The following is a 27,322-nucleotide window of genomic DNA, read 5'->3' as shown; positions in this document are numbered from 1 at the left end:
TTTCACTGGCAATACAGCCATTTCTGAGTCCAGGACTTATCACCTTCAGCTTATGAGTAAGTAAGGATGTTCGTCCCTGGAGTCCACACTTCTACTGTGTGGAAGCTAGGTCTCCAAACCTCCACTCTCATACTTACCAACGTTGTTTCAACATAAAGATGAGTTTACTTAGAAAATCAGGAATACAAAGTAATGATTCCTGAGTTTACAAAAGAACAATTCATTCATTATTGTCCCCAAATTCATGAGACAGCATGCAATGACCAGTTAATGACAGTTAACAATAGTCTTGAGCAATTCGGTCCTTACTTTATCCAGGTCATAAGTTCCACTGTATCTGGATCATAGAATTCCTGTAGTTCTGTTAATTCTGTAATTAATCGTGGAAAAAACTAGAACACAAAACAAAACACCCAGAGGTGTAAGTAACTGGAAAGCTTAAAACTGTTTCAGAGTATCCAAAAGACCAACTTGAAGCAAGTTGACATATCTACACTGCCAGGTTCCTGTCCTCTTCACTGACCTGGTCACTCTTGTCAACCGGAATAATAATAACTTTATGGTTTATTCACTGATAGAGTTAGTAACTAATGTTATCACCAAATAATCATCGGTTATATCATTCAGTATAGACATATTAAATTTAAAAATTTCAGGACAAATATTTTGTAGGTTGATGGGCAATTAAGTTTCCTGCTACATTTTGTTAAGCCAAAAAATTATTTCATTTCACAGATATTAAAATTGGAGTTACCAAGATATATTTAAATACTAAGACCTACTTACTATTTAGATTTTGTCAATTACAGTAAGAATTTACAATAGAATTAGACTGAAGAAAACTGCATTAGATGGCATTCTAAAAATGTTTTAGGCTGGATATGATAAGGTACTTGTATAATCCCAGCACTTGAGATGCTGAGCCAAGAGAATGACCATAAATTCAAGGCCATCTGGCTACACAGTGAGACCTTGTCTCAAACGATAACAAGCAAATAAGCACTCACATACATAAAATACAGAGATAAGTAAGTTTAAGACATGTTTGGGGAGCAGAAGTCGGTAGCACATGTCTTTAATCCCAGCACCCAGGAGGCAGAGACAAGCAGTTCTCTATGAGGTGGAGGCCAGGCTGGTCTACATAGTGAATTCCAGGACAGCCAAAGTGAAAGAAAGAAAGAGGGGTGGGATGGGGAAGGTAGACGGATTGGTTGTTTTGGCCATCTTGTCAGGAAGCAACGTCAGCAACATAAGGACATCAGCTTTGCTAGTGCAGTGTCTTGACAGAAGCTTCCTACACACACACTTAAATGTGTAACCTCATAGGTAAGTACATTTTCATAATATAAATTTCTTACCTCTTTCCACAAACTAAGACCTATAATAGTGGGCACAGCCATGCTCAGAATAAGAGCCTAAAATAAAAAAAACAAAAAAGGTTATGGGTAAACACATTTCAGAATATAGAGGTATTAGCATTGACTTTGACATCTGCATGAATCTAGTTCAAAGTGAACTGAGGGAAGACTAATGTGTTTCAAACAAACTGAGGTGCTGGTAAAAATGTTTGCTATATAGGGCCAGTCATCAAGGTGTGGGGCACGCTGACACATTCCTCTAATACTAACACTGGAGAGGCAAAAGCACATGGATCTGAGTTGAAGGCCACTTGGTCTATAGACTGAGTTCTAGGCCAACCAGGGCTACACAGTGAGATTCCATCACAAACAAAACCACACAAAATTAGTGCTGGGTGCTGGAGAGATGGCTCAGCAGTTAGAGTCTTTACTGTGTTCCTGCAGAGAAGCAGGGGCAGTTCTAGCATCTGCATGGTGGCTCACAGCACACCATAAACATGCTTTTCCAATGTCCACAGGCGCATGCACACATGTGATGCATGCCTTTAATCTCAGAGCTCAGAAGCCAGAGGCAGGAGAATCTCTGGAAGTTCAAAGACAATCCAGACTACATAGAGATTCTATCTCTAAATAAATAAAATAACTTCAAAAAGAAATTAAAGAAGCTAGTGCTTAGTTGATGTGAATTTATGGTTCCCTGTAACTGAGATAGTCAGGAAGATTGAGGATGTGAGGCCAGGCCAGTGTGAGTTCTGTCTCATGGAACAATCTAGAAAACATTACTTCCATAGAGGTATTTCAAATAGCGATCAACATGTAAAACCTTTTAAAAATTTATTCTGGCTTATGTAGGCATGTGTAAGTATGTGCATGTAAGTGCTGTGCCTAAGGCAGGTAGAAGGCATCAGGTTCCCTGGAGATGGACTTACAGGTGGCTATAGGACACCTGATATGAGTGCTGGGACGCGAACGTGCGTCCTCTGTAAGAGCAGTTCATGCTCTTGACTGCTGAGCCATTTCTCCAGCCCCAGTAACATGTGAAACTTCTAACAGGGAGCTTACAAATAATTATGAGTTAGCATGCAAAGTTAACAGCAAAAGGCACTGAGACCACACAGGCAAAACAGCTAGCATAGATCACCATACTATGTTAAAATGAGGAAACATAAATTCTGGAACTAAGACTGGAAAAATATAAGAAGACTACTGTTAAACATAATTTGTCATCTTTTTGCCCAAGCATGTTCTTCCTTTTCTACTTGTTTTTTGTTTGTTGTTTCCTCTCCTTCAAAACCACTAAAAGGTATGAACATTGCCCTCTCTCCCACTAGCACAAATAATTCTGTCTAGATTCCTACATTTGGGGAAATAACAGGGGTTAGGACATCAGACACAATGGTTAAAGCTCACTCAGAGAAATCCACCCTCATCATGAAACGTCCCCGGCCAGGACAAAGTATTCTTCAGCAGTAGGCACTATTCGCCCTTTTTTGGATGCAAAGGGAATCCTCAGGAACAGCAGACGAGCTTCCCACTGAGCCATCCCCAGTCCTCCATCCCCTACTCCCATCTGTTGTATTCTGTAGACAGTATCTTGCTGTGTAGCCAAGGCTGATCCTGAACTTGGAATCTTCCTGTCTCAACTACCCCAGTTCTATCACACCTAACACTAACATTTTATTTATCTTTATTGTAAGCACGCAGCAGAACAGTGTAAGTTCTTTTCATATGGGAACATACATAGATCTAATTAAAGCCAAGAAAGAAGATATTTAAAGCCTAAAGTCATACAGAGTGTGTGTGACCTTAGAAGGCTGAGGCAGAAGGATCGCTATGAGCCAGGGGTTTGAAGCTAGCCTTACTAACAACAGTAAGAAATCTCTTAGAAATAAACATTTTAAAGTAATAAATAGTTCTTGTCATTTATAAGGGCAGTTAGAAAAAATTTTAATGTCACTTCATGTTACTGAGTCATTTCAATTCTTGCCTTTTCTAAGTTAGACAGATTGAAATGCATTTGTTTAAACCAAATACTATAAGCTGAGGGTGGTGTCCAGGCCTGGAGTCCACCTTCTGAGAAGCTGACACAGGATGGCTGAGTTTGAGGGCTCCTGGGTCTGTGGATAAAGACCCTGTCCCCCAAAAACAAAAACAAAAACAAAAACAAAACCACCACCACCAAAACCATAAAGCTGGGTGTGATGGTGCATGTCTACAAACCCAGAATTTGGAAGATTAGAAGATGGAAGATCAGGAACTCAACAATATAGTGAGTTCTGGGCTAACCTCTGGGCTAACCAACTTTGTCTCAAAAACAAATGCAAATCAATAAAACAATGGGCAGGGACACAGCTGAGCTATCAGAGGACCTAGCTAGCACGTAAGAAGCCCTGGGCGAGGCCCTAGCACTGCATACCCTAGCGCTAGGAGATGTAGTGTCTTCCGAAGACAAGGAGAAATGCCCACTACACAGTGAGATCCGGGCCAGCTTGGCACCCTGCTGACACAAGAACGAGAAAACGTCTAGGAACTGTTTACCTATCATAGTCTATTTTCTACCCATAACTTGTTTCTATGCTGTTGCTATCGTCCTGTTTTTTGTTTTGTTTGTTTTGTTTTTGATTTTTGAGACAGGTTTTCTCTGTGTAGCCCTGGCTGTCTTGGAACTGCTCTGTACACCAAACTGACCTTGAATTCACAGGATCCAGCTGTCTCTGCCTTCTGAGTGCTAGGATTAAAGGCGTGAGCCACCTCCACCCCTCTGCCTTAGTTTTCATTTACTAGCATTTAATTTTTTTATTACATTTATCTATTTAATTGTGTGTGTCAATGTGTGCATGCACATCCAGCTATGCATGTAAGATAACTAATGGGGATCGGTTCTCTGCCTCCGTCATGAGCTCGGCCCAGGGACTGAACTCAAATCATCAGGCTTAGTGATAGCCGGTGCCTTCCCTACTGAGCCATCTTTATGGCCCTAACATTTTATTTTGTGTAACTGGAAGATAAACAAGTATCAAACACAAAATAACAATGGCTCACCAACAATACTGGGTGTACAGTTCTTAATCGAAGCCACTTTAAAAGTGTCATCCAAAGTTCGGGGGAACATACACCAAATGCTGCTAACATGCACACGTAAGGAGTCCAAATGAATTTCAAGCTAGAAAAGAAAGGTCACATGTCATATATCCTATCACACATCATTATCTGTTTTCTCATTTCTAAGTACCCAATTTTTTGGTTTTGGTTTTATTTTTTTAAGACTTATTTGTTTTGTTTTGTTTTATGTATCTAAGTACACTGTAGCTGTCTTCAGACACACCAGAAGAGGGCATCAGATCCCATTACAGATGGTTGTGAGCCACCATGTGGTTGGTAGGAATTGAACTCAGGACCTCTGGAGGGGCAGTCCATGCTCTTAACTGCTAAGCCATCCAGCCCATTGCTGTTTGATTTTAAGACAAGGGTTCATTGTGTAGAGCAGGCTGGCATCAAACTCACAGAGCCACACGTCTCAGCCTCCAAGTGCTGGCATTAAAGGTGTGTACCTCCATTCAAAGCCCTCTTTTCTCTCTGTTTTGTTTTGTTCTTTTTTTGAGACAAGTTGATCTCACTCAGTAGTCCCAGCTGTCTTGGAAGTCACTGTGTAGAGTGGGCTGACATTTACAAGAGAGAGTCTCCTGCCTCAGCCTTCTGAGATTACAGGAATAACATACTATGATAGAGTGCTGGGGCTACAGGCATGAGCCACTAGGAGTAGCTTTTCCTTTTGTCTTTGGGACAGGATCTTACCCCGTAGCCCAAGCTCGCTTCAAACTCAAGGCAATCCTCCAGCTTCCACCCTCCGACTGCATGAGTCACCATACCTGACTTTGCTCTTATTTCTTTTTAATTTTATTTTTTAGGTAAGATATCAAGTATCGAGACTGGCGGGAATCTGCAACGCAGCTGAGCCAATGGCCTTGAGCTGCTGGCTCCTCTGCCCCCACCTCTGCAGAGCTGTGAGCCGCCGTGCGGTGTGTAGTCTGTTTCATGTAAACAGACAGACGAGGGTGGGGTATAGCTCAGTAGCAGAGCGTTTGTCTAGCATATATGAGACCTTAATTCAATTCCCACCACCACCACCAAACAAACAAACAAACAAACAAACAAACAAACAAACAGGATGAAGGGAGAGGGGAATAAAGGGACAAAATGGAAATGTGTTTTGCTTTGAATTATAATTTAATGATAATTACCATGCAAAAGGCCTCACAAATTACCTTTTATCATACTTATTTTCATGCATCTTAAGTATTGTGAATAAATGTTTAATCTTGCACAAAGAGGGATCTAATTTCTGCCCCCAACTCCTAGGAGGTAACCATCTGCCAGACAAAAACATCTTGGTGGAGATGGGATGGCTATGGCCATGCCTACAACTTGTGATAAGAACACAATTTATTCTGGGACCCTGGGCCACAAAGTATCAGTTCAACCTCTGGAGAGGCTTCACAATAAGGTCAGCCACACAAGTAGCCAACTCCATCTGAGACTGAGCACCTAAAAACTGAACATGGCTGGCCTTCCCTGACAGCTGGGTCCCCTGTGTGAACCAGGTTTGCCCTGCTCCTCAGACACAGGTACTGTCTGTGCCATCTCCACAGTGTGATGGTAAATAGCGCCCTATGTCTACGTCTCTCCCAGACCCTCTTCTGTGTCTCCTCATCTGCTCATACAGAGACAGACCTGATTCGCTCAAGTACGTGGTGATCCGGAATACAGTGACTATTCTGGTTATGCCAATCCCAGTAAAAGAACCCAAAAATGTTTTGGGAAACTTCTGAACTTGAGGTTGGTTTCAAAATAGGGATGGCCTTAAGGACTCCTGAACATTCACTCTCTTGAACTGAAGAGCCATTCCATTTTATTTGCTAAAATTGCCTTTATACAGAGATTAAAAACTTTTGCTTGGGCAAGGGGTATAGTTCGGAATATATCGTTTGCCTGGCTTGTGCAAGGTCCTGGGTTCAGTCCCTAGCACTGCACAAAGGTGTGCAGGGGTGGGGGGAAGTTTGGGGGTGTCAGATTTTTGAGGCTTTCAAGTACAAGGTCAAAGCAAAACAGCAACAGCAATACTCTTCTGCTCGATGAATGGATTTCATAAAGTTTATTGACAATTTGGCATGATTTTATGCAGAAGCTGACTAAGGGAGGTTTGAAAACTGAAATCTCACGAATAAAGATGGTTTTAGGGTTGTCGTTGCTGTCTCTGTTTTGTTATGGGAGAGAGGTCTCACTATGTAGCACTGGCTGGTCTAGAACTCGCAGACAGCCATGTGTCTTTCTTTGCCTCCTGTATAACGGTGACATAACTTTCCCGAATATTAGTAGTGAGTGCTACATGACAGTGTTTCGGTCAACAGCAGACTGCACACATGACAGCAGTCCCACAAGGCAGCATTGCCTGGTGAGGCTATGGAGGGGTGAGCTAAGCAGGCACACCTGCGAAGCCCCTGTACCACAACCCTGCGGAGCGCACGGCACAGATGCAACGTGACGATCAGCTGCATGCAGACACTTGCCTTAGCAAACTTTAAACATACAATAACATAACACACAACCAAAAGAAACAAAATGCAAACACTCTGCCTTGTCCATACATCAGCCCATCAACAGTTAGTTTTCCATTCAAAAGCAAGAGCAGAAATAAAGGGAAAGACAGAACTACTTTCAGCCCACTCCCTCACAGCTCCAGGCTGCTGTAAGACCCACCTCACATCACTACCCTTCACCCTATTTCCTTACCCTCCAGAATGTGCTGCGTGTTCCCCATTACAAAGCTTAGCAACACGATCCCCTCTGCCCGGGATACGCTTCTCGCTTTCCTCAGCACTCAGACCCTCAAACACCTTTTCAAGCCATATCCTGACTTCAAGTGTCCCCACAGCACCACTTACCTGTCCTTCGATTGCCCAGTTATGACTTTAGCTTTGTTATATAGCTAACATCTGTTGGCTCCACTAGGCCAACAGTTACGGAGAGTAGAAAACAAACCCTGTGTTCACACCAGTTACCACCGTACTCTGAGTATTTAGCATGATGCGTGAATCTTAGAAGATACTCCAGAGTATTTTAATAAATAAATGAATAATTAAATATCAGTTTGCGATATTTTAAAAATCTTTGTTAAATTTCACTTATATTTTAAAGATTTATATTTTTATAAATTAGACTATTTTTCATTTATTTTATGTGTATGAATGTATATGTATGTGCCAGAATAGGCCAGCAGAGAATACTAGATCCTTGGAACTAGAGTCTTTCATATGGTGTTAGAGCTGACTTATGTGGGTGCTGGGAAGGTCTTTGCAAGAGCAGCAAGTACTCTTAACCAACAAGCCGTTTCTCCAGCCCCTAAAAAGGTTTTGTTTGTTTGTTTTTCGAGACACAGTTCCTCTGTGTAGCCCTGGCTTTTCAGAACTCACTCTGTAGACCAGGCTGGCCAAAAATTTCCACCTGTCTGCCCCTGCCTCCTAAGTAATGGAATTAAGAGCACCACCCTGTGCCCTGAATGTTTATACTTTCTCAGATAAAGTTTTAGGAACTGCTTTAAATAGACTCACTAGCTCTCAGTATAAAAGGTAAGCGTGGGGCTGGGGAGATGGTTAAGAGCACTCACTGCTCTTCCAAAGGTCCTGAGTTCAGTTTCTGGCACCCACATGGCAGCCCATAGCTGCCTGATGCTGTCTTCTGGTGTGCAGATATATACGCGCACACAGTACCCGGATGCTAAGTAAAAACTCTAAACAAGAAACATAAGGTTTATAATGGCCAGCTGCTCAAGCAGGGACTCACCCTTCCACAAGCATTGCGAGGGAGCCCAGCAAAAGCGTGTGGATTACATGGTAAATGATCTCTGGCCTCTCTCCAATTCTTCCATCTTCAAGAGTTGCGGTTTCTTTCTTGGACTTCCCACTATAGAAAGGAAACATGTTTGTAATAGATGGAAAGATATACATCAACAGTCAATGATACATTATCGTGTTTGAAGGCTATGCCTAAAACTGAATTTCTTCTCCTTTTCTAAGATCAATTATTCCTGAACTAGCGATGCTATACAGAGTTGAGATTACAGGTGTGAGCCACCATACCTAGCCTCAGGTTACGTTTTTCTATTATAGTGCTGGGGGTCACCAAGCATAGGCCTTTATACATTAAACAAGTGCTGTTTATATTGTCAGCATAAGAGACACTTACAGCATTTCTTCTATGGATTAGTCTTGGATTTTGCAATAGGGTTTCGTGGAACCTGACTAGCTTTGAGCTTACTATGTAGCCAAGGCTGGCCTTGAACTCAGGACCTTGCCTTCACCTCTCAAGTGTTAGAATCACAGCATTCAACAGTACCCATAACTACCTTTCTAACATAATGAATATTTAAAACAAATTATATTTATAGTGACTTTTATTTTGTTATTGTTTTTGCTTTTTTGCTTTCATTTCTCGTTTTTTGAGACAATGGCCTAGGCTGCCTTTGAATTCACAATTCTCTTAGCTCAGCCTCCTGAGGACTTGGATTATATGCATGTCCCATCATATTCAGAAAAATTTTAAGTAATTTCAAAGCACACCAGTAGCTTCATTTCAAATAAATTACATATATATGCTTATATATGTGTATACATATATACATAATATATGTATATATAAACTATATACACATATATATATCCCAAACCACCTCACAGACAAGGTTTTTTTTTTTTTCATCTTTATTAACTTGGGTATTTCTTATTTACATTTCGATTGTTATTCCCTTTCCGGGGTTTCCAGGCCAACATCCCCCTAACCTCTTCCCCTCCCCTTCTCTATGAGTGTTGCCCTCTCCATCCTCCCCCCATTATCGCCCTTCCCCCAACAATCACGTTCACTTGGGGTTCAGTCTTGGCAGGACCAAGGGCTTCCCCTTCCACTGGTGATCTTACTAGGCTATTCATTGCTACCTATGAGGTTGGAGTCCAGGGTCAGTCCATGTATATAGTCTTTGGGTAGTGACTTAGTCCCTGGAAGCTCTGGTTGCTTGGCATTGTTGTACATATGGGGTCTCGAGCCCCTTCAAGCTCTTTCAGTCCTTTCTAAGATTCCTTCAACAGGGGATCCTGTTCTCAGTTCAGTGGTTTAATGATGGCATTTGCCTCTGTATTTGCTGTATTCTGGCTGTGTCTCTCAGGAGAGATCTACATCCGGTTCCTGTCAGCCTGCACTTCTTTGCTTCATCCATCTCGTCTAGTTTGGTGGTGTATATGTATGGGCCACAGGAGGGGCAGGCTCTGAATGGGTATTCCTTCTGCCTCTGTTTTAATCTTTGCCTCCCTATTCCCTCCCAAGGGTTTTCTTGTTCCCCTCTTAAAGAAGGAGTGAAGCATTCGCATTTTGGTCATCCTTCTTGAGTTCCATGTGTTCTGTGCATCTAGGGTAATTCAAGCATTTGGGCTAATATCCACTTATCAGTGAGTGCATACCATGTGTGTTTTTCTGTGATTGGGTTACCTCACTCAGAATGATATTTTCCAGTTGCATCCATTTGCCTATGAATTTCATAAAGTCATTGTTTTTGATAGCTGAGTAATATTCCATTGTGTAGATGTATCACATTTTCTGTATCCATTCCTCTGTTGAAGGACATTTGGGTTCTTTCCAGCTTCTGGCTATTATAAATAAGGCTGCTATGAACATAGTGGAGCATGTGTCTTTGTTATATGTTGGGGCATCTTTTGGGTATATGCCCAAGAGAGGTATAGATGGGTCCTCAGGTAGTTCAATGTCCAATTTTCTGAGGAACCTCCAGACTGATTTCCAGAATGGTTGTACCAGTCTGCAATCCCACCAACAGTGGAGGAGTGTTCCTCTTTCTCCACATCCTCACCAGCATCTGCTGTCACCTGAGTTTTTGATCTTAGCCATTCTCACTGGTGTGAGGTGAAATCTCAGGGTTGTTTTGATTTGCATTTCCCTTATGACTAAAGATGTTGAACATTTCTTTTTTTTCTTTTTTTTTTTAAGATTTATTTATTTTATCTATATGCTAGTACACTGTAGTTCTCTTCAGACACTTCAGAAGAGAGCATCCCATTACAGATGGTTGTGAGCCACCATGTGGTTCCTGGGAATTGAACTCAGGACCTCTGAAAGAGCAGTCAGTGCTCTTAACCGCTGAGCCATCTCTCCAGCCCTTGAACATTTCTTTAGGTAATGTTTTTCTGTATAACCCTGGCTATCCTGGAACTTGCTTTGTAGATCAGGTTGGCCTCGAAATCAGAGATAAGCCTGCCTCAGCCTCCTGAGTGCTGACATTAAAGGCATATGCCACCATGCCTAGTCAAATATATTATTCTTTTTTTTTTAAATATTTTATTTATTTATTATATATGAATACACTGTAGCTGTCTTCAGGCACACCAGAAGAGGGCATCAGATCTCATTACAGATGGTTGTGAGCCACCATGTGGTTGCTGGGATTTGAACTCAGAACCTCGGGAAGAGCAGTCGTTGCTCTTAACCACTGAGCCATCTTTCCAGCCCCTAAATATATTATTCTTAATTAAGTTAAAATTGTAGTAAATTGTGTGAAATGAGTCTGTAAAAGCTTAACCTATTATTTATATATCCATATAAATACTCAGAGGTATTAAGCTAAACATCTGCTTTTCTGATTAATTTATAATGACCAATAAAGAAAGAATAGAATTAGATGCTCTAAAATGAACACAGCATTGAAAAGCTGTGAGGTGGCTTGGTGACTTTGAGCCAAGAGAACTGCTTAAAAATGTGAGTTCTAGGGGCTGGGGATTTAGCTCAGTGGTAGAGCGCTTACCTAGGAAGCGCAAGGCCCTGGGTTGGTCCCCAGCTCCAAAAAAAAAAAACCAAAAAAAAAAAAAAAAAAATGTGAGTTCTAGGCCATGTAGGGGGCACAACAAAACCTCTCGTGCTCCTTCCTGACCCCTTAGAGCTGAACCCAGGGCAACCTAGTTAAGGGTTCTGCCATAGTTCCACACCAAAGTCCCAAACCCTGTCTCTTCAAAATTAATTAATTAATTAATTAATTAAAAGACAAGAAAGGAAAACCTGGATCTGGATACAACTTAGTGGCGAAGCATATTCAGCATGCACAAGACCCTGGTTCTCAAACCCCAGCACCAGACCAACACACACACACACACACACACACACACACACACACACACACACACACCTTAAAATATTTTATATCTTTAAAATACATTCATTAGTAATACAGTTGATTATTATAAGCACTTACCTCATCCTCCTAAAAGTAACTTGTGTCATAGAAAGAAGACAGATAGTTAACACTAAAACATAGAATGGCAATAGGGAAGATTGTGTCAATCGTAAAAAAAAATCCTGGGACGGTGCCTGGAGAGATTCTTGACAAAGGAGCCAGTTCAGTGTAAAATTCCTAAAAAGACAAAACAAGGAACATTAAAACCACACATGCTTTGAACTGCTGAACACAATGGTATTTTAAAAATCTCAGTAAATGAAGGTAAAACATTCTCTAGATCTACTCATTCCTAGCAGTAACCGTCAGCTACAATGAAGCACGTGCCTTCATCTAAGCTGCTCACGAGTGGACACCGCTGCATCTCTTACAGACTTAAGGTTAGGAAGTCACGGCCCTCCGGAAAGACTTGTGGCTAACCTCCCAGCAGCAGTGTTCTAGGGTAGAAGCTACAGGGACGGATAGGTCATGAGCCCAATGGACTCATACTCTGACAGCAGTACTGGGTAGGTCCCTGGATGGAAGACGACTTTGAAATACGTGCCCCCCCACCCCCTACTTCCTAACCTCTTTCGCCATACGCTCCATGGATCAGACAGTGGGACCAATGACCACGACTGTCATGATGTAGGCAACGGAGGCAGTAAGGCAGCTTGATGGGCAAAGGCTCACTGTGACCTGAGAAGCTGAGCTCAATGCCACGGGCAAGAAGAAAACAAAGTTTCAGATTTGACTTCTGACCTCCGCATACATGCCGCGTGGGTGCGCGAGCGCTTTCTCCCCCATCCCCCATCTACCTCTACCTCTATCTCTATCTATGTCTTTTTAGAAATGCCTGAAGAAATCAGAGCTGGAGACATGGCTCAGTGGTTAGGAACACTGGCTGCTTTTGTACAACATCCAGGTTGCAGTCCCACGCTGGTTCACAACTGGCTCTAAGACCAGTTCCAGAGCCTCCAACGCCCTCTTCTAGCCTCCAGAGAACAGGTAAGTAGTACACAGACATGCGTGCAGGCAAAACACCATACGCAGAAAATAAAAGTCAATTAAGAAAAACTCTTAAGAAGTCTATGAAACTGTGAGCAAAATTAAGCCTGCTAGTGCCTTAGGTGGTTGGCATGAGCATTTTGTGGGGCGGCTCAGACAGTGAAACTGTGACCATCTGTAAAGCCCAATGCAAATTCATTTTTCCAGTTGCTGAGCTGAGGGTTAAATCCAGGGCCTCATGCACATGAGACAAGCACTCCCAACATTGAGTCAGGTCACCAGGGAAGAGATGGAGATGTTCAGAAGTGCTCATCAACGTCTGGGAGATGGCTCAGCAGTTACTAGCACTGGCTGCTCTTCCAGAGGACCTCGCTGTGGTCTGCTTAACTCAGTTCCAGGGGATCGAATCCCCTTTCCTGACCTCCTCGGGCTCCTAGATGTGCACATACGTACACTCAGACTACAACCACCTGTAGCTTCGGTTCCAGGGGGGCATTTACATATGTGGTGTACATTATATATGCAGGCAAGTGCTTATACATATAAAGTAACAAAATTTAAAAAGTGTTAAAGGGTAGAACAAAAGTGTCTTATTCAAAAATAACTGCATCTTTAAAAATAAGCTAAATTTTGACAATGTGCTACACAGGACCATAGAACCATTAAAGACGATGCTACCGAAGTGTCTTATGTTTTAGGGCTGGGGATGCTATCACTGTTGTTGCTATTAATATTAATACTTTAAGGCAAGCCATTATTATTAGTGCTAGTATTTTAAGGCACAGCTTCATATATCTCGAGGCGTCATAAACACCAATCCTCTGTGTAGCTGAGGAGGACGTGAACTTCTGATCCTCCTATTTCCCACCTTATCAAGAACCAGGAACACAGGCATGTGACCGTATGTTCAGTCTGTGTACTGTACATGAACCTAAGGCTGTCTACACCTGTAGCACAAGACTAAAATGGCTTCTTTTATATCCAAGAGCTTGATGGGTATCCTGTGTATCTTTTAACGGTTCTCTGGTGGTTCTTTTTGTGTTTTTGGTTGTTGTTCTTATTTTGTTTTATTTTTGAGACAGGGTTTCTCTGTGTAGCTCGAGCTGTCCTGGAACTTGCTCTGCAAACCAGGCTGACCTCGAACTTGGGAGATCCATCTGTCTCTTTAATCCCGAGGGCTGGGATTAAAGATGTGACACCACCACCCTGCTTCTTTTTTAAACAAACAACAACAATAACAACAACATTCCTTATCTTTAAAAAAAATGTTAAGCCTTCCTTATTATTATCTTATGCGTGCCTCATCTGCATGTGATGTTTATCACATTCACGGCTGATGCTGGAGGAAGCCAGAAGAGAATATCAGATCCACTGAAACTGGAGTTACATAGGACCATGGGAGTGCGTACTAGGAACCAGACAAACCCAGATCTTTAGCAAGAGCAGTAGTGTTCTTACCCATTAAGCCATCTGTCTTTGGCGGTTCTTAGAAATCTGTCTCTAGAGAAATATTTCCTGAAATTCTGGTGAATTCCAAATTCTAACATATAACTAGCACATTTAAGCATAAACATTCGCTATTTATAGTACCCACATCACTGATTTGTAAAAAACGAATTGGGGCGAGGAATGTAGGTCAGTAGTTCTGTGCTTGCTGAGCATGTGCAAGGCCCTGTGTTCAATCTACGGTGCTAGGGGAAAGAGCCAATCCAAGGGCGATGGTTTTGACAGAAAAGACTATGTCTTAACCTTATAACTCCTAGTCGTGTATTACCCTTGTAAAGCAAGTCTAATAGTTGGCATGTTTACTACAGGGTACTACATAAATACCAACTAATAAACACTGGCTCAAAGCAGTTCGCAGCCTTAGAACTGTAGGATAGGCTCTGGGTTAGGGATAAAGTCGATGGAACACGGACTTCCCTGACGAAGAGCAACCGCAGCTCTTACTGCCTATGTACTCAGCCTGTAAGAGTCGTCTAATGATATTTACCACAGCAAATGAATACGCACATCACACACTCCATTTGCTAACGATGTTATCTCATAATAAGAAATTCAGTCTGCAATCATATAATTAAATCATATATAATTTAATATTCAATCATATATAAACTTTCTCAGAACTTGAGACGTGTGTAAACAAATACCATCTGCTATACACATAGAAACTATCAGTATATAAAGTCATTCTTCCACGTTGTTTCATAAAACAACTAGAAACACATTATTTTGTAATTAAAAACCCAGCCAGCTTCTAGTTTAATTATACTATAATATTTATACTATTATAAACCCAAATGAGACTGTTTTATGAAACAAGTATCTTTCTGCCTGTCCTCTGCCCTTTTCTTTCCCTCTTGTTTGGCAGTACTGGAGATCAAACGCAGGGTCTCTCACATTCGAGACAAGCGCCTGATCACACTGAGCCTGCTACCATCCTTTTATTCACAGTACATCCTTTTATATTATTAGTATAGCTGTTATTGGCCATTTCACTCATGTTTCTGCAGTGCTGGAGATCAAACTACAGTTACATCTGTAGTCCTCGTTTTTAGTCTTTACTTACTCTAACTGTAGACTGTGCCATTAATCTTCACCAAAGGACAAAGCCCTAAAAATACTATGAAAGAGCAGGAGAGGGCTGGAGAGATGGCTCAGTGATTAAAAGCACTGACTGCTCTCCAGAGGTCCTGAGTTCAAATCCCAGCAGCCACAATGGTGGCTCACAACCACCTGTAATGGCATCTGATGCCTTCTTCTGGTGTCTGAAGACAACTACAGTGTACTCATTTAAAAGAAAGAGAGAGGGCTGGAGAGATGGCTCAGCGGTTAAGAGCACCGTCTGCTTGTCCAGAGGTCCTGAGTTCAATTCCCAGCAACCACATGGTGGCTCACAACCATCTGTAATCAGGTCCGATGCCCTCTTCTGGTGTGTCTGAAAACAGCTACAGTGTACCACATAAATAAAATTTAAAAAAAAATAAAAAAAAAAAAAAAAAAAAAAAAAAAAACAGATCGGGGAGAAGGGGGAGGGGGAGGAGGGTGTGCCCAGGGAGAGGAAAGGCCCGGGGGCGGGCCCCCACGAAGAAAAAAAAAAAAAAAAAAAAAAAAAAAAAAAAAAAGAGGAAGAAAAAAAGGGGGGGGGGAGGAGGCAAGAAAGGAAGAAAAAAAGAGAGAGAGAGAGAGAGAGAGAGAGAGAGAGAGAGCAGCACAGTAGTATAAGGGTCTTGCAGAGGACCTATGTTTAGTTCTTAGCTACCACATCTGATGGCTCACAACCACCTGTAACTCCAGCTCCAAGGAATCTGGTTCCTTCATTCAAGGGCACATACAGACCTACACACACACACACACACACACACACACACACACACGAATGCATATAAATAAAAATAACACATAGCCATAGAGTGGTGGCACACACCTTAATCCCAGCATTCAGGAAGGAGGCAGAGGCAGGAGGATCTCTGAGTTTGAGGCCAGCCTGGACTACAGAGTGAGTTTCAGGACAGCCAAGGCTACAAAGAAACCCTGTCATGAAAAACAAACAAATAAATAAATAAGAATTAAATCTTTAAAACAAAACTATGAAGCTGGTGAGATGACTCATAAGTAAAAGCACTCCCTATGCAAGCCTGACAACCGGAGTCTGATCCCTGGAATCCATGATCCCTAACCTTACCCTCTGATCTCTACCAAACACATGCTTACTCACACATACACAACATATCCACCTACGAGAATAAATAAAGACTGTAATGCTGTTAAAGGTCTGGGTATATCTACTTTTTAGGAGACTAGGAACGTACTTATTTATGCTGCTGCTCACGGTATTCAAGCCATGGTCCCAAGCACACCACCCATGTCTCTCCTGCAGTGCTGGGTTAGAACTGGGGCTCGGTGCATACCAGGCAGGCACCCTACCAACTGAGCTATGGCTCTACTCTCCTGTCCCCACCCCACCACTCCCAATATCAGTGTCATTTATTCTACAGGGCAGGGATTACAGTTCCGTGGTAGGAAACTGCCTGTAATTCAAAAGGCTTTGAAGGCAATCCTCAATACCACAAAACCAAAACCAAAAACTAATCTTCTATATAAAATCCAAAACTATGTCCGAACTGACATGTAACCAGGTGCACACGCCCTCCACCCAGTGTCCTTGCTTTTTATTTTCTACAGGTTACAGATCAAGGGAACATGTAAATGTGACACTTACTTAGTCATATTGAGTCCAAATTTTACTTCAAGAAATTTCAGCACGTGCTCATTTTCTTTGTGTGGGACAAACATCTGGAGGAGAGAGAATCAGGCACCATGGCCAAGCTGTGAGACATCATTCTTTTTTTTTTTTTTTTTTTTTTTTGGTTCTTTTTTTCAGAGCTGGGGACCGAACCCAGGGCCTTGCTCTTCCTAGGCAAGCGCTCTACCACTGAGCTAAATCCTCAACCCCATGAGACATCATTCTTACAGAGAAGAAAACGTTACTTAAAGAGAGAAATACTCCCTTACGCCGATACTTTTAACAGTATACTCATTTCCAGTTAGAAATGATAGAAAATACAGCCAGATTAAAAGAATAGTAAGTTAAATAATAAATAACACACAGTGTACAACATCAATACATTTTCTGCGTGCTTAGGCATAAAAATGGAATGATATTTTGAGAGTATGAAATTTTTATCCTAGGACAGCTGATTTAAATAACCCTTGCTCCGGAAGACACTTCTGTTGGCTGATTTGGTTTCTGATACAGTGTTGTTAGGGACAACTTTGTATAAACTCTAATCCTCCGTTAGCTCATTGTTCTTGGTACAGCTGGCATAACATATTCCTCTACTCACACTGCTCTGGCATGAATCCCAAGTACTTACCTTTACTATAACATTTAAGGTCACCGGCAGAGTACATAACAAGTAAAACTCAAACACTTTGATTACTTTGGCCACAAATGTTCCTTTTTTCACATTCAGCTACAAAGGAAAAAACAAAATCACATAAACAAAGAAGTGAAGTATAAAATTAACAATTTAAAATAGTAAGGCTACTTTTTAAGGAAGACAATGTTAATTACCTGAAAGCACTTAATAAGCATGAACGCTCCTGCTAAGCTTAATAAAGGAGACACCAATAAAGCTGGATTCTCAAACTGCAGTAAATACCCAAGGAAGAGAGAAAATATGTAGATTTTATATACTTCATAAACCTGTTAGAACAGAAATAAAAGAGAATAAAATTAATTTTAAAAATAGACATTTTAAGTAAATGTTCTGCTATAACTTAGGACTGTGTTAGGAAGTGTTTAATCTGTATTTTTTTTTTTCTTTTTTTTTTTTTTTTTTTTTTTTGGAGCTGGGGACCAACCCAGGGCCTTGAGCTTCCTAGGCAAGCGCTCTACCACTGAGCTAAATCCCCAACCCCTTAATCTGTATTTTTATTGTTATGGAATATAATGAGCTTAACATTTGCTTCTTAGCATGCTACAGAAAAAGCAAGGAGCTAAAAAAGTCATAAATGAAAACTGAAGCGCATTCCTTTTTTTTTTTTTTGGTTCTTTTTTTCAGAGCTGGGGACCGAACCCAGGGCCTTGCGCTTCCTAGGCAAGCGCTCTACCACTGAGCTAAATCCCCAACCCCTGAAGCACATTCTTTACAGCCACACTTCACCTTCTGTTAGCCTTCCTGTTGCGAATTCAGCTTTATGTAGGTGTGGTACACACTGTCAGCAAACCCAGCACTTGGAAAGCAGGCTCAGAAGGATTACAAGTAAAGGCCGCTAGGACACACAGCAAGAGCTTGTGTCAAAAATTGTCACAGCTTAGAGGAGCAGCTCAACTAGAAGAGTGTCTGCCGAGTGCTTGGGTCAGTCCTGAGCACTGCACACATCTGGGAGTGGTAGTGGACAGCCTGCATTCTCAGACTTGGGATGTAGAGCAGGAAGACCAGAAGACGGAAGCCAGGCAATGGTGGCACATGCCTTTAATCCCAGTGCTTGGGAAGGAGGCAGAGGCAGGCTGATCTCTATAAGTTCAAGGCCAGCCTGGCCTACAGTGCAAGTAACAGGACAGCCAAGGCTACACAGAGAAACTCTGTCTCCATAAAAGAAAACAAAACAACAACAAAAATAAAGAAACAAAACCCAGAAAGAACAGAGAATACAAGGTCTGAAGGCTGGAGAGGAGGATCCAGAGTAGTGGTGGGGCTCACAATCGCTCTATCTCTATGCCCAGGGATTCAAGGCCTCTTCTGGCCTCCAGGGCACTGCATCCATGGAGCACACAGACATGGAGGCCAAACATCCAGACACGGAACAAAACACTTGTAAGTTACTTAAAAATTTTAAAACAAAGAAAGGAAGAATAAAGGGGCTGGAACCATGCCCAAGTGATTAATAGTAGGTACTGCTCTTTCAGAGAACTGAGTTCAAGTCCTAGTACCACCATCCAACAGCTCACAATCACCTAGACTCCATCCGCCCTTCTACACTACACGCACAGTCTCACGTGTGCACAGATGCACAGACACGCACGCATAACTGAAAAATAAATCGCAAAAGAGAGATTTTACTGTGACGAGTAACGAAACCCTCGGGAAGTGCTCATGCAGGCCTGGGAGAGAGCAGAGTCTCTGGTGTGGCTAATGCTCAACCCTCGCTTGGCTAAGTCCACATGAGTGCACTGTTGCTACGAGTGACTCTCAGCTTCACATCCAGTTCTCCTCTTTCCAAGTCAAACTCCAACAAGAGGAGAGGCTTCAGGAAAAGTGCAAAGCCAGAAGAAGAAGGAGATTCGCGCTCTTTTTTCTCCTCTTGTTGGCTTGCACTTCCTTTGAACCTTACCTAAAAGACTGCTGGTTCTGGAACCCAGCAGAACAGTTCCTTCCTGTCGAGGCTCTGAATGTAGGTGCGACTTTCCCAACACCTACAACGCAGCTCCTGCGTCCAGCAGTTGCTACATCCATAACGCTTTTGGGCCTCTCATATCATCACCCTCTCAGCTAAGCAGTTATTAAGATGACTTACATTCTTGATTAATGACTGCTTTGGACAGTGATGTTATGAGGTTTTTGGTGTTAAAAATCAGACAGGACCCTTTACATGTTAAACAAAGTACTTTACCGCTGAACTATGTGCACAGTCTTGGTTATTAAATCCCTATGTTAGGTTCTCTCTGTTCAGATAATTTAAATTTTGATGCTCATTAGAGTTCTGAAGAGTTGAGAATAAGGGATAAAGAAATGGAAAGGAGGTTTTTAGAGACAAACCATTAGTCTCTGCTTTTTTTTTTTTTCTTTTCTTTTTCCGGAGCTGGGGACCGAACCCAGGGCCTTGCACTTGCTAGGCAAGCGCTCTACCTTGAGCTAAATTCCCAACCCCTAGTCTCTGCTTTTAAATTCCTCATTTAAGGGCATCGCACTACCTTGTCACTTTGCTCCACTGAGAAGATGTCTAGCAGCAGCAGGGACACTGCTTGAAGAAACAGGATGTAGTGGCTGTACTCCCACACCATCATGAACGTGTACGTCGAGGTACTCAGCAACAAGTAGCAAAACCTCTAGAAAAAAAACAACTAAAATCAGTCACTTCACTACAGTGAAAACCCGATAAGCTACAGGCCGGCCAGGTGTGGTGCTGCATGTCCCAATACCAGCTCCTGAGAAGTAGAGGCAGGTGGACATCTATGAGTTCAAGGCTAGCTTAGTCTGTATTACATGTTCTAGGACACAGATGGAGCTATGTAGAATCCTTACTTCCAAAAACAAAAATAAAACAATGGTTGGAGAGATGGCTCAGTGGTTAAGAACAGTAGCTGCTCTTCCAAAGGTCATGAGTTCAATTCCCAGCAACCACATGGTGGCTCACAACCATCTGTAATTTGATCTGATGCCCTCTTTCGGTGTGTCAAGGACTATGCAGTCATATATACATAAAATAAATAACTATTAAAAGAAAGAAAAACGGGGTTGGGGATTTAGCTCAGTGGTAGAGCGCTTGCCTAGGAAGCGCATGGCCTGGGTTCGGTCCCCAGCTCCGAAAAAAAAAAAAAAAAAAAAAAAAAAAAAAGAAAAAAAACAATAAAACAAAACAAATTAGCCAAACAAACAAAAATACCACAGCAGGACCTTAACAAAGCACAGAGGTACCACCACCTGTCTTCTCCATATTATATTTCAAAGGGGCAACAAAAGGGGCACAATTTTTTTTTTCATGTCAAGAGAGAAAGCAAAACTTAGAAGAAATTGATTTTTATTAGAATAGCTGGTAATGTTATGTTAATTTTGTCCTAAAATAGTATTTTTTATTTGTTCATGCTAATTTTATTTTCCGAAAAACTATCAAGAGCCTGGGTTGCCTAGGCAGGGTTTTACTCTTAACAAAGTTTGACCTGTTTTCCTCCCATGCGGCACACATCGACCATGCAAAACTGGGTGCTACTTTACTTTACTTAACAATGAAAACGAGCCATGCCTGGGTAATCTCGGTTCTAGGAACTACAGCAAGAGAACCCGAGGCCAGCCTGGGCTGTGTCTTTGAACACATCCTGAACACAGCAAGCGTATTTGCTGAACTTTCATACCTTCCTGCAGAACATCATGGCAGACCTCAGGCCTGTAATGCTGAGTTCCCATAGCTCAGTACTGTCTGCTGCTACTAGGGATCAACCCCAAGGCCACAGGCTTACTGGGCAAGCGTTCTTCCCCACGGACCTGCATCCCAGTACAGCCTTCAAATTGTCAAGAGTTCTCAGTGTAGACAGACGAACTGCCAAAGCTGCTTTTATGATGTTTATTTAGAACTAAACAAACTGTTGCCTAAAAACAGTAGTAACTCTTTAAGTAAAATTTGTTTAAGTTTTTTTTTATTATTGTATAGAATCTGGGGGAGGGCCGCCTGTGTAGAGGCCGACAGACAACTTTGGTGTCTGCTCTCTCCTTATGGGGACCACACTCAGGCTGTCAGGCTTATAGAGTCTCTAAGCAGAGTCAGGCTACACAGGCAGGCTGGTTTGGTATTTGGAGCCTACAATGGTCTTGAACTTGTGGAAATCTTGCTGCTTCAGTTGTCTGTGCGCTGGTACTACAAGAGTACACCATATCCATCCGTTCTCAATGTTACTTTTAGGGGGATATTTTTGTTTTATTCTTTTTGACAGGGCTGGCTTTGAACTCATCATGTAGCTAAGAATATACCTGAACTCCTGCTTTCCACGCCCAAGGGCTGGGATGAGAGGTATGGACTACAGTACCTAGCTAGGGTCTTGCATATTTTAAAACATTCTTTATAAACTTTATCCCACTTATACCATATTGTTATTTTTTAATGTTTTTTAACTGCAATGTTTCATGCTACATTTTTTTTTCTAAGCTTTTTGAGACAGGATCTCTTTATTGTAGCTCTGGTTGCCCTGGAACTCCCCGTGTAGACCAGACTGGCCTCAAAGTCACAGAGCTCCTCCTGCCTCTGCTTCCTGAGCCCTGAGATTAAAGACATACACCACCATACCTGGCTTATTATTTTATGTTTGCAAATTGAAATATATACATATTATATGTAATATATTATACACATCATTAAAAATAATCCTACCATTGTAAATGGGTCTACATTAAAAGGATATTACCTTTTGGTTTCCTTTTGTATTTGCTTCTTATTAACATAAAATACACATGAGGATAAAACAGAGAGGAAGGAATCCGATCAACTCCCACCGTTGGTGTGTTTGGTTATGGTGCTGGGGTAGAAGCTCCAACCCTTGCACGTGCCAGCTACCACAGAGGTACCCCAGCCCTAGTGCCTGTGCTGTTTTCCAGACAGACACGCTCACTAGAAGATCTTGGTTAGTTGATTCTGGTCACTTCCTAGGCAGGAAACTTAAGACTGGCAGACTGCCAAAGGACCGTTATTCCAGTCAACTTCAATATAATGAATTGCCTCTGTAGCATACATTTTATTAACATTATTCTGTGACACAGTGTCTAGGCTTCATTCAACTGCCCATAGGATTGAGGTAATAACAGTAACAAAGACTTATTTAAATACGCATCTAAATGATCTGAGAGGAGGACGTTTCCTTAAGCTTTGACTAACCTACTAATCTCAGTCAGGGAAGACATGTGAGTGAACACAAGGACATGCCATACTGCCATCAAAGTTTAGACACTGTCATCCTCGGCCACCGCTGTGTCTTCAGGAATATTTCTTTTTAAGTTCTGATGACTAAAGGACATAAATGTTCCTGAAGTAAGAGAAATGGCAAAAACAACACTTGGATAGATTAACTTCCAAAATGAGATATTCTTCATGTAACCACACTAAAAACAATATAACATCTGTTTTTCCAAAACTATTTGGCTGTTATCAGATTACAGAAAAACAAGATGTAACAACTACCTTACTATATGTTACATAGTACTTGTATGTAACAAACTTGTATGCTTCACTGAGTACAACTTAGCCCCTGATATGACTTACTTTAATTAGGCACCTCAGCCCAGCATGGTGGCCCACTGCAATCCTACATGGTGGCAGGTAGAGTAAGTGCTCAAGACCTAGCCTTAGTTATATAATGAGTTTGAAGCCAGCCTGAACTAAAGAAATTTTTGTGTCAAAACAAAGCAACCAAAACATATTTGCAGAACATCAGAATTGGCTGTAATGTATAAAACAGGTTTGCATCTTACCTCTGCGTACGTATTTACATTTCTCTTTAAATAGCCTGTAAGTGCAGCAACTTGGCATGCAAAATATGGTAGAGCCCAGTTTTCTCTTAAGGGAATGGAGTACTCGATTCTTGTTGTGTCCACCCTAAAATAAACCACAGAGGACACCAAAAGTGAGGTATATACTTGTGTAATGCTACACTGCACTTTTCTCTTTACCCTATTTTTAAAATATTATTTTACTTTATGCATATGGGTGTTTTGCCTGCATGAATGCCCGTGTATCATGTGTGAGCCTGGTGCTCCCGGAGGCCAGAAGAGGGCATCAGATTCCTGGAACTGGAGCTACACAGACAGGTGTGAGCTGCCAGGTGGGCACTGGGAATTGAACCCAGGTCCTGTGGAAGAGCATCAGGTGCCCTTAACTGCTGAGCCATCATGGTTCTCAGCAGTTGTTCCAGTACGTGGAAGGTAAAGGCAGGAAGATCGACGCAAGCTTGGAGCTAGCTTGGTCTGCACATTAAGTCCCAAACCAGTCAAAGAAATAGCAAGACCCTGCCTCAAAAACGTTAAACATAGAAAAACAAAAGTGACAGAAAGAGTGACAGATATCAGAACAATTAGTTCCATGCATACAAGACTGTAACCAGCCTTTCGTTACCTACTATAAAAGTGTATAAAATAGTCAAATTCAGGAAGGAGAAGTGAGAGGCTTAGTGGGCAAAGGTGTTTCCAACAAACAATTCTCACATGGTGGGAGGGGAAAATCATCCTGGAAGTTCACCTCTGATTCCCACATATATACACAATACACTGTAAACAAAAGTCCATTGGAAAATCTCTGTATTTTGCTTTTACTTATCTTCTTCAAAAATGCCACGAAAAAAGGATATTATGTCTTGGTGGGTTTCTGTTCCTATAACAGAATACCATGGATTTTGCAATTTATAAACAAAAGAATGTATTACAAGGTTGGGGATTTAGCTCAGTGGTAGAGCGCTTGCCTAGCGCTCCTCTGAGGTTCGGTCCCAGCTCTGAAAAAAAGGGGAAAAAAAAAAAAAAAAAAAAGAATGTATTGCACATAGTTCTAGAAGCTGGGAATCCAAGATCAAGGAAGGCAGCAGGGGGATTCAGTGTCTAGCAAGGGTCCATTCCTCACAGTTGGGACCTTCCAGCTCTTTCCTCACTAGTGTAGAGGAACAAGATAGCTTGATTCAACCAAAAACTGTTTTGCACAGTGCCCGAGCATGAAAGCAGGGCTTGTGCGCACCAGCTACGGCCTTTACCACGGCAGTGGTTCCAGGCATAAGGACCCCGCCTCATTCATGTCCACCTCTCGATAGTGGCACACTGGAGACCATGGAACTGGGAAGAGGCAATTCAAAGCACAGCACACAATGGCACTCCCAACAGCTCTGGGCTTGGCAGAGAGCTCTTCATTATGACACAGACGTATGGAAAAATAAAACAGTAAGACCCAACTCACCATACTTGACCAAAATGTAAAGCTTTCTGTTTTCATTATTAAGAAAGCATGTGGCCAGGTATGCTGACTCATGTGTTTAATGCCAGCACTCAGGAAGTGGATCTGGCAGGTCAATCTCCCTGAATTTGATGACAGCCTGGCCCTCATGGAAAGTTCTGGCTATCTAGGGCTACATAGTGAGAGACTGTTTCAAAAAATAAAAACAAAAGAGGAGGGAGGGAGAGGAAGGAGGAGAGAGGGAGAAGAGAAAACATAAAGCACATAGACAAAAAAAACTCTGAAATACACATCCCTGACAATGACAAAACATGCGAGAAACTACCAGCAAGGCATCCCTACCCACTGAGGAAGAACTAGTATTTATAACATGCTGTGCTTTGAATTGCCTCTTCCCAGTTCCATGGTCTCCAGTGTGCCACTACTGAGAGGTGGACATGAATGAGGCGGGGTCTTTATGCCTGGAATTACTGCCGTGGTAAAGGCCTTGACTGGTATAAGAACTGTATTTATTTTTTTTTTTTTTCTTTTTTTTTTTTTTTTTCCGAGCTGGGGACCGAACCCAGGGCCTTGCCCTTGCTAGGCAAGGGCTCTACCACTGAGCTAAATCCCCAACCCCAAGAACTGTATTTATAATATACTAGTATTTATAATATATCATTTATCATTCAAGGACAATAAAACTTTCTTAGTTATTTTACTGAGCAAGCATCATAGCCTGCATAGTAGAACTACTGCCATATACTCTCTCCATCACTGATTACAATGCTGTTATACCAGCGTAACTGTAAAACCTCTTATAACTCAATAACCAGAAGGTAAACAATGTCACTAAAAAGCAAGAACTGGTATGGTGACACAAAGCCCAAGAAGCCAAGATAGGAAGACCATAAGTCCATTGCCTACCTAGGTTTATGGGGGATGGGGTGAGGGGAGGGTGCAGCTTAGATTTACAGTGCTTACAGAGCATACTACAGGTCCAACCTCAGGACTATAAAACAGAAGGTGTGAACAGGTTCTTGACCCAAAACTTTCCATTACAAAAAGAAGTAAGAGACTCTGTAGGGAGAATCTTGTGTGCACTGTGTGGAAGCATTCACCTGTCAACAAAAAGCTGATGTCCTATTAGCAAAAGGCAGGAAACAGGAGATAGGAGTTCCAGTAGAGAAAGAGGAACTCTGGGAGATTCTCACACAGAAGATTTGCCCTGGAGTTTGAGGAAGTTGGATGCATGAAACTGAAGAGAGGTAACTAACCCTGTGGTAGGCATGAAATAGTTTAAATGGGTTAAATGAGTTATTATCTAGTCGGGGGACCATTATAGCATAAAGCAATGAGCACTGCAATAACAGTAAGCCTCTGAGTTCTTGGAGAACTGGTACATGGATGGAAAAACCCATGGTTACAAGACTTTACCAACTAAGCACACGCACATCACTAGTCATTAAGTGTGTACAATTTAAAACTATGCTCTCTGCTCCCTGACTGCCATGATGGAGCCACACCCTCTTAACTGTTAAAATTCTTCCTTGACTCAGACCCAAAGCAATAGGTCCAGCAAATCTTGCCCCCAACATCATCGAGACCATACTGAGTAAGAACTCCAAGGAAAAGGCATCGGCTTACAATCAGTGAGAGAAGCCTCTGAGACAGTCTGCATTCATCCTTAAATGCAGTCACCTTGCATTCAGGACAGTGGAGCCCCACACTCGGACAAGCACTGGCAAGGCAACCTGAGAAGCAGAGTGTATTACTCCCTCATGGGAGCTGAACTATCTCCAAATTCCCCCAAGCAGAAGCAATCCTCACACAATGGGAACAGCATGGTCACCCTCATGCAAGAAGTCAATGAAAATTTCTTAAGGGAGACACAAACCCCTTCCAGACCCAAAACTGAAAAAACAACAAAAACAAGCCAGATTCTGGTCAGGACTGCTTAACTGTGGATTCCTCCCACCACTTCCCTTCATCAAAACTTACAGCTCAAGCCAAATACGAGAACTCTGGGTGTGAGGTGCCTGGTGCTTGGTCTCATTTATCTTTCTAGTAAAACTAAACTAAATTCCCTTCCTGCCTCTCATGGGGAAATATTAATAAACTACAATGAGATGTCACTGAACACTGTATTATCTACTATGCAACAAAGCTATCAGCACCACACACACATACACAGACACACCCACACACACACACACACACACACACACCACACTCCACACACACTCACAAAAAGACACACTCCACACACATACACAGACACACTCGCACACACACACACACAGACACACACACTCACACACATACACACACACACACACACACACACACACACACAGACACTCACACACACTCACACATTCACACATACACATTCACTCACACACACATACACAGTCACACACACACACTCTCACACACAGACACACACACTCACACACAGTCACACACACACTCACACAGACAAAGACACACACACACACACACACACAGGATCAGGGGCCAATTATATGGCTTCATGGTATAGCACTTATTCAATACTAGGCATTAC

The 27,322-nt window shown here is 42.0% G+C and overlaps 1 protein-coding gene across 1 annotated transcript in view; it reads right to left on the bottom strand.

The window, feature by feature from the left end:
* Positions 1 to 27,322, bottom strand: part of Dpy19l4 (dpy-19 like 4) — a 55,874-nt gene that overhangs the window by 10,663 nt on the left and 17,889 nt on the right. Inside the window, exons 7-16 of the mRNA XM_032905927.1 lie at positions 23,313 to 23,436; positions 20,051 to 20,185; positions 17,708 to 17,839; positions 17,508 to 17,606; positions 16,853 to 16,926; positions 11,662 to 11,820; positions 8,199 to 8,318; positions 4,401 to 4,521; positions 1,359 to 1,415; positions 310 to 392 (exon numbers count right to left, since the gene is read on the bottom strand). Coding sequence (XP_032761818.1) covers positions 310 to 392; positions 1,359 to 1,415; positions 4,401 to 4,521; positions 8,199 to 8,318; positions 11,662 to 11,820; positions 16,853 to 16,926; positions 17,508 to 17,606; positions 17,708 to 17,839; positions 20,051 to 20,185; positions 23,313 to 23,436 — 1,104 coding nt within the window. The remainder of the gene's footprint in view (positions 1 to 309; positions 393 to 1,358; positions 1,416 to 4,400; positions 4,522 to 8,198; positions 8,319 to 11,661; positions 11,821 to 16,852; positions 16,927 to 17,507; positions 17,607 to 17,707; positions 17,840 to 20,050; positions 20,186 to 23,312; positions 23,437 to 27,322) is intronic.

Source organism: Rattus rattus, chromosome 1 (assembly GCF_011064425.1).
Source record: "Rattus rattus isolate New Zealand chromosome 1, Rrattus_CSIRO_v1, whole genome shotgun sequence".
Classification (NCBI taxonomy): domain Eukaryota; kingdom Metazoa; phylum Chordata; class Mammalia; order Rodentia; family Muridae; genus Rattus; species Rattus rattus.
This window is presented reverse-complemented; position numbering and strand designations above follow the sequence as displayed.